This window comes from Lactuca serriola, chromosome 5 (assembly GCF_051521515.1).
Source record: "Lactuca serriola cultivar US96UC23 chromosome 5, Lser_US96UC23_V15, whole genome shotgun sequence".
NCBI lineage: Eukaryota > Viridiplantae > Streptophyta > Magnoliopsida > Asterales > Asteraceae > Lactuca > Lactuca serriola.
The window spans coordinates 249,064,922-249,078,374 of NC_136412.1; the positions used below are offsets into that span (position 1 = coordinate 249,064,922).

The 13,453-nt window shown below is 34.3% G+C and overlaps 2 protein-coding genes across 2 annotated transcripts; one reads left to right on the top strand and one right to left on the bottom strand.

Moving 5' to 3' along the window:
• The first annotated feature begins 7,074 nt into the window (after positions 1-7,074).
• On the top strand, positions 7,075-10,108 carry LOC145053973 (neurofilament heavy protein). The gene is made up of 8 exons (XM_079002105.1): positions 7,075-7,399; positions 7,961-8,025; positions 8,107-8,168; positions 8,255-9,085; positions 9,171-9,231; positions 9,308-9,391; positions 9,482-9,663; positions 9,747-10,108. Exons 1-8 carry the CDS (start codon positions 7,165-7,167, stop codon positions 9,967-9,969), a joined length of 1,743 nt encoding a protein of 580 aa, XP_078858231.1. The 5' UTR covers positions 7,075-7,164; the 3' UTR covers positions 9,970-10,108.
• PIP (proline iminopeptidase) lies at positions 10,070-12,606 on the bottom strand. The gene is made up of 11 exons (XM_079002106.1): positions 12,439-12,606; positions 11,954-12,162; positions 11,690-11,788; positions 11,502-11,612; positions 11,357-11,419; positions 11,151-11,244; positions 10,948-11,045; positions 10,760-10,861; positions 10,567-10,680; positions 10,396-10,470; positions 10,070-10,294 (listed from the first exon to the last, which is right to left on the bottom strand). The coding sequence occupies exons 1-11, from the start codon at positions 12,557-12,559 to the stop codon at positions 10,196-10,198; spliced, it is 1,185 nt and encodes a 394-aa protein (XP_078858232.1). The 5' UTR covers positions 12,560-12,606; the 3' UTR covers positions 10,070-10,195.
• Between the last annotated feature and the right edge of the window lie 847 nt (positions 12,607-13,453).

A 13,453-nucleotide genomic window follows, 5' to 3' on the forward strand; every position in this document is an offset into this window, starting at 1 on the left:
TGGATGTGCTGTGATTAAGCCGGTCCCTTCCCTTTCGAAACGAAAGTACCTAAAACCATAATCATAAAAACCGTAAGCATAAAACTTAGTGAGTTCCCCAAAATACTACATACCATACATATATTTACCATGGGCTATGCCATGGTCTTATCCTTGAAATTCCATGGGCTACCCCCATGGTCTAACATCCAAGTTCTGTGGGATACCCCCATGGTCTTTCCTTGAAATGTCATGGGTTGGCCCCATGGCCTGACATCCAAGTGCCATGAGCTACCCCATGGTCTTTCATACAAATGCCATGGGCTACCCCTAAGGTCTTCCAGGAAAGTATCACAAAGATAACTAACATTCCACATAACAAGCAACGAGCCGATATTGGTGTCTTCGACCCATGGATATAGTGAGAGAACTCACCTCAATCCGCTAATAGTCAAATAACTGCTCGGACCGCTGAACCGGATAACCTCGCGCCAACTAACAATAAATACAATCTTAATCAATAATTAACCCGATAACCCAAAATCTGAGGCCCACTCTATAAACCAACTTCCTAAAGGGTAAAAGACCATTTTACCCTTTTCTTACTTGTTCCATAACCAAGGCCCAACCTAAAATGCACAAAAAGCCCAAAACCCAAAATGGCAATCCAAGTCCCAATATGGCCCAACTTCCTAATTGGGCCTAAAAACTATCACGGGACCAATACCAAGAAGGCCCACAATCTAACCATGGCCCAAAGCGAGAAGCCCAATAGCCTAGACCTTAAAAGCTCAAAATGACAAGCTGGGGAGTAAGCCTCGCGTACCAGAATGGTATACCCCACGTACTCACCCTCGAAACACTGAGTACAAGCGGCTGATGCACGAAACCTTCATTATGCTGAGCGTACTTCCTACGTACCCCCAACGTACTCATCAGGGACCAAAAATTCAAATTAAGCTCTTAATGGTTAAGACAAAGACTTCCAAACTCATATATGACCCTAATGAGATTTCTTAACACGTAAAGTTGCCAACTTTACTCCTTTGCATGGCTTAATGGAACCAAATCCTTAAAAACATCCATAATAAACATCCAAACTCATGCATGGTCCAAAATAACTCATCAAGATGACATTTTTATGAATAAGGGACCTCCCAAAGTCCAAGATCCAACATTCTAAGTTCTTGAAGTAACTCATACTCACAAGGATGACTCTAAGGACCAAAATGAACCCAAAATACTTTGTAAACAAGATATAACACCTAGAGTCATCCAGATAGAAACTTTATACCTCAAACGGTAGATCAAGATGTAATAAGCTTGGATCCAAAAGCTTCAAGCAATCCCACACTTCTCTAAGAAGTTCCTTCTTCTTCTATGAACACCAAAAAGCATGAAATACCACAAAAATATCAAAAACCACTCAAATGGGGGCTAGGGTTTCGTTTCTACAGTTTAGAGGGATGGAGGTTGAAGATAATAGGGTTTGGTGGTGATTTAAGGAGCTTAAATAGGGTCCAAGTAAACTAGGGTTTAGATCTGACTTGAGTACGCCCCGTGTACTTCTGGTACGCCCAACATACTCCCTTAAGCACCCCGCGATCATTTTGCTTAGTACGCCCAAAGTACACCCATGTACGCCTCGCGTACCGGCCTTTACACTAGTACACCATGGGTACACTTTTGTATGCCCCACGTACTCGGTTAAACCCTAAAACAACCAAACTTCTGAAGGCCATAATTTCTTCGTTATAAGTCTGTTTCCGACGATCCTTATATCCATGAAAAGGTAACGAGAAGCTCTACGCTTCTATAAAATCAAACTTGCCTTAAAACGTCCCGAACTAAAATACAATTTCAATAAAATCCCAAACTAACACTTTACCCATATACCCCTTGGCTCTGAAACTCCAACAGAACTCCCAGATCTTCTAAATTACATTACCTACACCCAAATATGGCTAAATCTCTTTTCCTGAAAGGCCCTAAGCCTGATGATACCCGATCTTCAGTCGCCACCCCACATTAGAAAACGATTCGAAACAGGACGTTACCTCCCTATTCATAGGCATCCAGTTTCTTAGAGCCTAAGCAACTGTCTTATTTCTAAAATCCTCAAGGACTATTTCTATTAATTAAACATTTTAATTAATTAATATCCAGACCATGTAATTAATTTTAATTTAATAATTAATTCCAAAATAGTTTCTAATTAATTTATCACAACAAGAAAAATTAATAAACTAATTTATCTAATTTTCCTTTTGTCTTTTAGTTACTCAACTAGGTCTTGAGGAGAATAGGACAATATTATTAATAGTTATAACCAGGACACTATTTCTAACATATACCTTTTTTGACATTTAAAAAAATGTGTGGAGAATAGGACAATGAATTAATTTTGGAAGGATATTTGGATTGGAAATGTCATTTGTCACTTTTCCAATACTTTTCAATTTGAATAAGAAAAATAATGTCTCATTTCTGATAGAAGATAAACTGGTATCTAGAGATTGAACGAGAGGCGAGATCCAAGGGGTGGAACCAAGTTTGAACAATTCTCGACTCTTTTTAGCTTATTGGAGTCGACCCTGTTAGTCCCTCGAAAAGATAAATGGATTTGGGATCTTTTCAATTTGGAGAGACTTTACGGTTAGAGCCACGGGAAGCTATATTAACATTAACTTATTGACGGGTGGTTATTATGCTACAAGGTGGCATATGTTTATGCTTAGGAAAGTCAATATTCTTTTATGGAGGATTCTGTTGAATCGTCTTTGTAATAAGGAAATTTTGGTGTCTATTGGTAATAATCTTCCTTCTACTTATGCCTTGTTTGCAACAATCATGTGGACGGGATGGACCGTTTTTTTTTAATCTGAGGTGGTTGTCTAACTTTTGGAGTGAATTGGTTAGTGGTGTGATATTGTCATTCCTATGTTTAATTAGGTATGTGATTTGATATTATTACTTGACACTTTACCCTAGTCAAATTATAAATGTGTGGTATTGGATGTGATTTTTCTAACGGCTTGGTGGTATATTTGGAAGTCAAAACTATTTTTTATTCGACGCAAGTAAACTGAGAAGGGATATCATTTTTGATAGTATTATAAGGTTAGAGGGAGTGGTGCCATATTTGTCACGGTCCACGTAGGCACCACGTCAGATTTGTCACACTCCTTCAAATTTTTGCTATTTACTTGGCATGGGTTATCACACTTGCCATGTTATTTTTTAAAAATTAATTAATTAAAAAAATAAAGATTTCAAACATACTGTTTTTTTAAAATTAAAATTTCATTAAACTAGAAAATAAAATTACAAAAAAAACATAGAATTTCAAATTACGAACCTAGGAACCACAAAAAGAAAAGATAGAAATTTAAATAATGAAACCATAAACTTAAAATAACGAAACCTTGATTTTGTATTTTTTTCGCAACCTCCTCTTTTGCTTTTATCGCCATTTCTTTTTCACGTCTGGTGAGAGTGCTAGTGTCTCGTTAAGATCTTCATGGAACATTTTTTTTTCTTTTACTTGTGTGACCGCCAAATATTGTTCCAAAGACAACTTCAAGTTGTCCATTTTGGTTGTTAGTTGGTCAATGTTGCCCGAAGCACATCCGGAAACACTTGTCGTCGTTTTTCCCTTTCGCTTGGCTTGGTCTCTTCCCATAGGATGAGTGACTCTTGGAACATTAAAAGGCTCATCGTCATTGAGGTCAATCCCGACGTTCACATCGGACGATTGATTATGCGTCGTTTCAGATGTTTTGATTCTTTTAGAAGAACCACCCGTAAAGGTTTCAAAATCGTTGACCTCTTGCCATTTTTTGGACACTTTCAAAATATTTCAAACTTGTAGAAATTTGAAATTGGCCCCTTTCTTATTCCGATACATTTCAAGAGATTTTTGCAAAGTACTTTCGTCGTTTGCACAACTTTGTCATTGTCCTTTGACACTCAAAAACACACCATTAAACTCCAAACCATTTTGTTGACATTTCTCCACTTCGAATAAATTTTGTCTTTTCTGGTACTCTCCAAGATTCATCTCCATGAGAAAACACCGTGTCATTTTCCGGAAAAAAGTTGGACAATCTTGGTTGTTTCTGACCACCGGATCTTCAGAAACATCCACCCACACACAAGCTAACATATTTTCTTTGGCCGATGTCCATTGCTTTGGAGTTGCCCTTCCACTTTTTTTTTGTTGCGGTTGATTCTCTTATGGCTCCAATTCCGTTTCGGGGACGACTTTTGGTTCCCCTTGAGTTTGGAATTGGGTTTGGAAATTCATTGAGGGTGTCGAGAAGATTGTTAAATTGGTTGAAGCCATTTTCCATTTGGGATGAGAAGTTCATTTGAGGTTGGTTTTGAAACCGAAGTTGTCTTTGAAATAGAGGTTGGTTTTGGAATTGAGATTGGTTTTGGGCTTGGAATGGGGAGTAAACACCACCAAAGTGTGAATTTGGAATAAATAGGTCGATCAACAAAATTTGGTGAAGAAGGTGAGTTTAGGTTTGTGTTTTGGGTGATTCTTTTGGTGTTTTTTGAGCTTCTGGGTTGGAAGGGGAAATCATTTTTTCACATAAATTATGTTGTTTAAGTGAAAAAATAAAGAATGTGAAGCGGGATGAAATATGATATGTAAATGTATATATATAGGGTAAACAAATAAGGATTTTTGATTTTTTTTGAAAAATACAGTCAAAAGACAAACTTGACCGTTCAAAAAAAATCGATTTCACCATCCACCTTTTCTCTCTCATCGGTGTATTTCCGCTGAGTTGTCGAGCTGGGCCCGGCACGCCGAGTCCTCGACTCGGTGTTCACTGCCGCGTCCACTCCCACCAGCTTAAGGATTACTTTCACTTTGTTTGTGTATAGAAATCAAAACCTTAAAAGTAGATGGGTTCCTTTGTTTTAAAACTCAATTATCCATTTGTAATTGTTTTTTAGATTCTAGCTAGCTATAAAATTCAATGCTTCCACAAAAAATATATCTATCATGTTTAGATAATTAAAGTTAAAATATTAACCAGTTTGGTACAATGTTTTTTTAAATACTCAGTGTGTTGCATACATCATTAAACTGGTTTTGCAAGACAAACGTAAATATATAGAAGATAGAAAGGAAAAAATTTAAGGAAACTCTATGTGATATTATTTAGTACTAGGTAGATATTATAAATATATAAAGTCATGTAATGATGCAATTTCTATTGTTTAGATGTGAATTGGGACATATCTATTCTATGGAAGACAACATACAATATAGGTTCCTACAATATATTTGAAATGCTTTACGAAAGAAAAACTTTAAGGTATTGTTTGTTTTTTCGAAACGAAAATGACTGCAGTAGAAGAGGTGGATCAAGCGGGTGCAACCTGTAATAAGAAGTTTGTTTGTTTTTTAATATCTGCAGACTGCTGCAATAAACTAAAATTAATTATACAGTAGTTAAAAATAAATCTAAATAAAAATTTTATTTGGTTTAATCATCTGCGAATCAAATATAAACAATATTGTGATGTTATGATTTTTTAAAACGGTTTATATAAAAGAATAAACATAATATTTGCTAAATAACAATAAATAAAATTGTTAATTCAGCTAAAAATATAATCATTTTTGTTAAAAATTTAATGTCGATGATTATTTCCGGTTAACTTCAATAAATTTAATAATTTTAATGATTAACTTTATAATTTATTAGTATTTTATTATAAACAATATAACACAAAAAATATTTATATGCAATTACCAAACGGTTTTGAAATTATGTAAAATATATTTCAATTGTTTATAATATATATTCTTCAAATATTATTAAGATAATAAACATATTGTTGAAAAAAAAACTAAAACAAATATCAGTTGAATAATATAACTTAAAGTAAGTGAGAAGTGGTTTGAAGATGATGGTCCAGTGCTGCGTCACGCAACAAACACACAGTTTTTAAGTTAAAAGCTTTCTAAAAAACAAATACCCGCAAAAGACCAAGTGATATGCTTGTACGCGACGTAGCAAAAAGTGATCAGAAACGATTTTTCTAAAAAAATAACCAACACCTAAAAATGTTTCATTCCCACCTTCCACAGTTATCCCCTCAAGTTGGTTACTTATCCAACATCAACTAATATGCCTGGAGTTTTTGAACCAACATCAACTTTTTATGATTTTTATGATATGTTTATTATATTATAATTTGTTTAATCCTTATCGAAGTCTCTTCAATATGCTCCACATTAAATAAATTTGAAATGTAAAACGAAACTGTGAAACAGACCAATGAAAGCCAAATTTGTGAAATATTTAGAAAATGTCTATGGCTATTACTTGTGCCTTGAAAAAAATATCTTATGTACTCAAAACCAACATAAATTTTGCTAAAAGGGCACAAATACAATAGAGAAATAGTTTTGAGAATGTCGGTCTCGCCTTCAAAGAACAAAACAACATGGATGATCAATTTGACCATCATTGACAAAAAACCGAATAGATTTTGAAACCGGTCTGTGTTGACAGGATTCAACCTAAAAGTTTGAAATAATACCCGATATTAAAGTTTGGGAAATCTTTAGAAAAGTCTCAATATTTATGGAATAGTTACACTTTAGTCCCAAGATTTTTTTTTGAACGAAAAAGTCCCGAAAACCGGCAAAAATTTGCAGTTTGACCGGTTGAAACCAAAATATTAGAACTAAAGTGTAAATATTTTGGATTAGTTTACGAAATAGTCTCAAATTAATTTGGTACCGGTTTCAACCGGTCAAAAATGGTCAAACTGTAAATTTTTGCCGATTTTCGGGACTTTTTTGTTAAAAAAAAAATCTTAGAACTAAAATGTAACTTTTCCGTAAATATTGAGACTTTTATGAAGATTTCTATTAAAGTTTTGTTTTACTTTTCGTAAAAACTTAATGCTTTGACTTTTTATTCGTATTGGGCTTTAACCCATAATTATTTTTGTTTTAAGAGTTTCGGAATCCAATAGTATGAAAAGCCCAATTGCTTTACTGAATCACGCATCGGCGACGATTCCCAACGGCTAGTTGCAGACACTCAACAAGTTCAAAAAATTAAACAGATCTCGCACACAAATCAATACAATTGTAAGAAGAATTCAACGGCTACATTTTTCTCTCGATCGATCTTTCTTGTGTCGAAAAAAATGGAAGAGCAAGTGCTTGAATCAGTGCAGGAGGTGGTCAACGGCAACATGGTAGAGGAAATAGAAATGAATACAGAGGAAGCAGAGGTGGATCAGGAAGAAGTTAGGAAGGTGGAGGACGAAGACGAAGACGACGAGGAGTTCTATGAGAGAATTGAAGCGCCTAAGTTCATCGATTTCACTAAACCCTACCCCTTCCGCACTGATGATCGCTACTGGTTCTGCTCCCGGGTTGGTATGTCATTCAAATTCCTCACTTCGGTAAATCAATCGATGAATTCAGGACGTTTTGGATTTAGAACTTAGCTGTAATGGTGAAATTTAGGGTTTACTAGTCGATCGTTCGTTATTTTATATGGTCCCACACTCCCACTGATTCGCTCATTCTAGGAATTTAGCTATGTTTGATAAAGTTGAAGTCTTAAACCTCGCTCTTTGAAAAATCCACCGAAATTGGTTAGTAAAAGCTTAATAAACCATTCATTTTCTAGTAATATGAGGAAACAAGGGTAGCAGTTTAGAAATTAAACCATACTGACTGTATAAACTGCAATTCTACACCTGAAAAATCATAATTCAAGATTTTTTAATTAGGATTTATAGTCGACCTGATCTTCTAGATGAACTATGGCTTTTTTGTTACTTCGCAATTAGAATGGGGTCCATAAATTGGAATTCAAAGTAGGTTATGAATCTGCAAAATGGGATTATTTTGGGTTTGGGTTTATATTCAGGTATGTAGATCTATCCATTGTCCTTAGTTCACTCAAATTAACATGATCCGAATTTTGTCCAGGTTGTGACAGAAAGCATGAGGAAGAAATAAACCCAGAAGAGATCTCTAAAAACTTTGTTCTTCGGGTGAGTGTTCCTCTTTTTATAGCAATAACAATACGCTCAAATCTAGGCATGCCCTTTTAGATACTGATAAATTTCCAACAGGTCTTGGCAGCAAGAAGTCCCAATATTAAGCTTCGAAGAGCACTAAACAGGGATCAATCTAGGTACGTACATAAAGACTATAATACCCTCATTGGTAACAGAAAAAACTGAGAATCAAATACTAATACTTCCAATTCTGTTTCTTTAGCATGAAATGTCCACTTTCAGCTCCTGCAAAACCTTCAAAGCCCAGGATACCAAGGTTGGCAGGTGTTTCTTGTTCGATTTCTCAAAAAATAAGTGACCAACAGAGCAATATCAGACCTTGTTCAAAAGTCGGTTCTACCCCTGTGGCCAAGACAAGACAAGTTGCTGCAAAGTATATGACAACTCCAAGGAACAAGAAGTGTCTTCCAAATCCTAACTCATGTCAAAGTGTACCAAATCCAAAGACAACCACTGTTGATGTGGCTAAGAATCGAACACTAGCAAAGGCTCTTGTTTTTCACTCTCCTAAGAAGGCCATTAGCCTTAAAAAGTCTGTTGAATTGCGTACTCCTTTAAAGAAGATTTGTGAAGGGATGAAGAGGCTTGAGATAGCAAGCCAAAAGAAGACATCAAAGAGTATCAAAAGCAAGTTAACTGAAGATTCTTCAAGAAAGCAAGTCAAGATTTGCAGAAGTGATAAAAAGTCCAAGGATTTGGCACCTTCCAAGTCTACAAAGACTCCTACCAAGAAGATCCCAAATCATAATGAGTCTGGTGACATGGATGTTGATGTGAAAACAGAAGAGGATCTGCAACCTAAAGAAACTTCTGACAATTCAATCCCACATGCTTCTAAAGCTGAAATCATCTCGTTGCCAAATTTAGAAGATAAAGAGAATATGGGAAGTGTAGAACATCATTCAAAAGAAGATGATGATGAAAAAGAAAATGCACGGAATTTAGAAGATAAAGAGGATATGGGAAGTTTAGAACATCATTCAAACGAAGACGATGGTAAAGAAAATGTTCCAAATCCTCAAGATAATAACAGGTATGAAAAAAATTTGTAGTTTCTGCTTTTTTACTTTCTCTCTTTTGGTTCTCATCACAATGCTTATAATTTTTTATACAAACAGATTTAAAAACCAACCATTGGGCAATAAGATTCTTGGCAAGGAGACACTTAAAAAGAACAAGGTTAGATTCTATTTTCTTTCTTTTTTTCAAAAAATTCAATTTTTAAATAGCTTATAACTTTGTATGTACTGTATAGGTAGTTCAAACTGCTCGTCCTGCACTGCCAAAATGTAAAAAACCACAACCTACTAGTGTCAAGCCTTTTAGGCTAAGAACCGATGTAAGCATTTGTTTTTGCAATTTCAGTTCTACTTCACTTTTTAAATGATTATTCATTCTTTAATCACTTTATAAATGATTATTCTTTTAGGAAAGAGGGATTCTTAAAGAAGCCATATTAGAGAGAAAGCTTAATCTTCCTGCTTGTGAGAAAGAGGTTGCAAAAGACATAAGTCTTGTAAAAAAAAGGATGCAAGTTCCTAATACAACACAGCAAAGACCTAAAGCCAGTTTAAGGACAAGATCACCTTCTATCCAGCCACAACCTGAAGGGTAACTTTTTTTTTTTTTTTTTCTTTTTGAAAACAATAAAATCTTTTCTAACTGGATTGTATATAAAAAAACTGTATATGCAGGGTTGCTTCACCTAGGAAGAAGATAAGGAGGCCAGGTCAGCAATTGGGTGTAATAAAGGAGAAATCTTGTAAATTAACCGGTGATGAGGTGGCAGTGAACAAAACTAGAGCAGCTTCTGCTCCAAGATCAACATCACAAGGAAAGCTGTCTGTGACTATTGCTAAACAACCGAATTTTCACACCTCACATCTGCCAAAGGGTTGCTTCAAGAAAATTGCTTAAAGTTGCATCCATTCCATGGTGGTTGGTGGTTTTTATGTTGTATGTAAGATCTATTCCCTCAATCATTCATTGAATTTCAGTTTTTGTTCCATGACATTCATTTGTTCAATTATCCAATTGATTGATTCTTATGCAAAAAGTTGATCTTAATGTTTATGATCTCATACATGGAATTCAAAAATGCAATGATATTTGTGTTGTGTCCAAAATTGTATCTATCTTTATCTTATCTTGTCTTGATGATGTTCTTGAGCTTTTCATTTGCTGCTACAAGTTCTGCTGCTATGCCTGGTTCATTAGCAGAATGCCCTGCATCTGAAACCACCTGTTTCCACAACAACAAAAAAAAAATACTCATTCATCAACAACTACCAAAAATAATTTTTCTAAATTAAAATTTTAAAAAGGTTTGATGATGATAAATACCTTAAATTCGGCTTCCGGCCAAGCTTTATGCAGATCCCATGCTGACATCATGGGGCAGCAACAATCATATCTTCCCTGTCAAAATATAATTAAAGGGTATTTTAGACATTTGATTAACAAAATTAGGAGCACAAACATAAATGTAAATGTTGCTGCAGAAAATGATCTTACTTGGACAATTACAGTGTTAATATGCTTGATCTTGCGAATATTATCCAAGAGGTATGAATCTGTTGAAAAGAACCCCTTATTCACAAAGTAATGGTTCTCAATCCTTGCAAAAGCCTGCATGTTTTGTTTAAACACAATTTCTTTTATTTACATCAAACTATGCAATAAATAAGTAGTAATTAAACTCTCTTACCAGAGAGAAAGCATCATTGTCCCCTCTCTTAATAGTCTCTTCATTTGGCAGCAAATGAGCAGTCATCATTTCCCATTTAGTCCAAGCTCTTGCAGCTGCATACTAATTAACAAAAATACAACCAACATTTATGAAATAAAAAAAAAAAAAAAAATACAATAATTAAAACAAAGTCCTCTCTCTATTACTTGTGTGTTTATGTCAGGGGAGTTCAATCTCTTATGGTAAGCATTCACAAAGCAGTCTCTTTCATTTTCTGGTATAAGATCCCTAAATGGTTCCCAAGCTGTGTAGTATTTTAACAATAACAATTTATCCCATTAATCATTGTAACACAAATAAATAAATAAATAAATAAATAAATAAAAGTTAAATAACAATAGAAGCTTACCATCAGGGTAGATTGCAGCAGCACCACCTTCATAAAACCAATCAATCTCTTTCTTCCTCAATAAAAAGATCCCTCTAAGAACTATCCCAGTCACCTTAAAATCACAACACAAAAAACCAGTAACCTTTTTGACTTAATACAGAAAGAACGGCTTAACAGAATCCTAATCCTAACTTTTTACATTGAAACAAAAGTGAGATAGATACCTTCTCAGGGTGTGATTGGCTGTATGCAAGAGCAAGTGTGCTTCCCCATGAGCCACCAAACACCTAATAACAAACAAATCAAGAAAATGATAAAAATAGGTGATTCACATTCACTAATTCATTTAAAGTAAATAAAAAAACAAACCTGCCACTCGGGGATTTGAAGGTGTTCTCTTAGTTTTTCAATATCTTTAATTAGATCCCATGTTGTGTTGTCCTCCAAACAAGCATGAGGTGTACTCTTACCAGCTCCTCTCTAAAAGAACAACAATAAAAAAAAGGTGAAATAACTTTAAAAATCATGTAGGATTGTATTATGTTTGGTGTGTCTACCTGATCAAATAGAATAATACGATAGAATTCAGGATCAAAAAATCTTCTATTACTTGGTGAAGTTCCACCTCCTGGACCCCCATGGAGAAATACAACTGGCTGCAATGTATTAAAGGATCATAAACAAACTAGAGATAACCATGTAATTTTGATGTAATCTCCTTTTGCCCTAAATGATCTCATATAATCATAATCATAATCTAGTGAGATGTGGAATCAAGAAACTATGAATAGAAGAAAATTAAGTAATGATTGATCACTGACATGGCCAGAAGGATTCCCAGATTGCTCCCAGTAGATTGTGTGAAGATCAGAAACTTCCAAAAAACCAGTAGCATATGGTTCTATATGTTCATAAAGATTCCTGTTTAACTCTTGAACCTCTTTCTTTATATCCATTGATTCTTTGATTAGTGGTATTGATTCGCTCTTATTGCAAGAAATCTGAGCTCTCAAAATTAAACTCCCTCGTCCTGCAAAAAACCAATTAGATTTTTTCGATCATCAATGTGTCCGACAGGCGTTTGATCTTAAAACTTCGAATCTCGAAAAATCAAATCATATAATTCTCTCATGTAACTCGCCTAAATTGATGGTTAGTAACAAATTAACGAGAACTCATATTAGTTTAAGAAAAGGGAACCTAAAAAGACAGTTTGTTCTTGTGATCGAAGACAGAAAGTATGAAATCTTTAACGATGGAATCTTGAGAGAGAGAGAGAGAGAGAGAGAGAGAGAGAGAGAGAGACCTGTGAAAGTGGGATTCTTATTGTGGGGAAATGTGAACAATAGATTGTGGGATTGGGAGATGGAAAGTGGAGTAGCAGAGAAGTGAGGAAGAAGAGTGTTTTGTAGAAGCCCTAAACTCATTTTAGAAATTGAAATGGGTGAAAAAATACGTACCAATCGAGTATCGAATGCCCAATAATTAGGTCTGGTTTGCCATGGTTTTCACTTTTTTTTTATTACAATAATGCAATCATTAGAAATTGGTTAACAGATCCTACCCATTGTCTTTATTCATTCAGATTCAGATTCCATGGTTTGTATGACTAATTCCAATCTATGGGTGTGTTTGGACACTGAAGTTGTTAGCTATTAGCTATAGTTGAAAATTATAATTTTTATTTGTTATCTTTTTATAAAAATAATTAAAAATTTTAATTGTGTAAAATTACATAGAAGGACAATCGTTTAAAAAGATAAATATGAAATATCTAAATACAATCTTGAAAATTGATTAAAAAAACTCAATAGATTTTTTAAAACATAACGTAAAGTAGCTATTATATATGAAGTTTTTTGTTTAAATTAAAAACTGAACGTTTATATTCCCAAACGAAAATTTATGTTTAAATACAGTTCTTTGTTAAACATTAAAAGCTAGTGGTTCCAAACCTTCGCTAACAAACACATTTATATATAAACTTTTGAGTCAATTTCAATAATGACTCATATACATTTTATATCATATGGTTTTAAAACCAAGATATATGGTTTATTGTTTACTAATTGATTGTGCATTGATAATGCGAAACCGCATCAGTAAATTGATGTCATAAAACGCATTGTTGTGTATAGTTGATTAGTAAATAGATAATGCATATAAGTCGAAAAGTCAAGCTTATAGATCTTTTATGAATTTAACCTAAAAAAAACTACATAGAAAAGAGTTTGCGGGATGCTTTATATATGATGATGTTTATGTTTTGAGATCGTAAAAGTCATAAATATATGCAAATGATATTTTTGATCAAATATGAA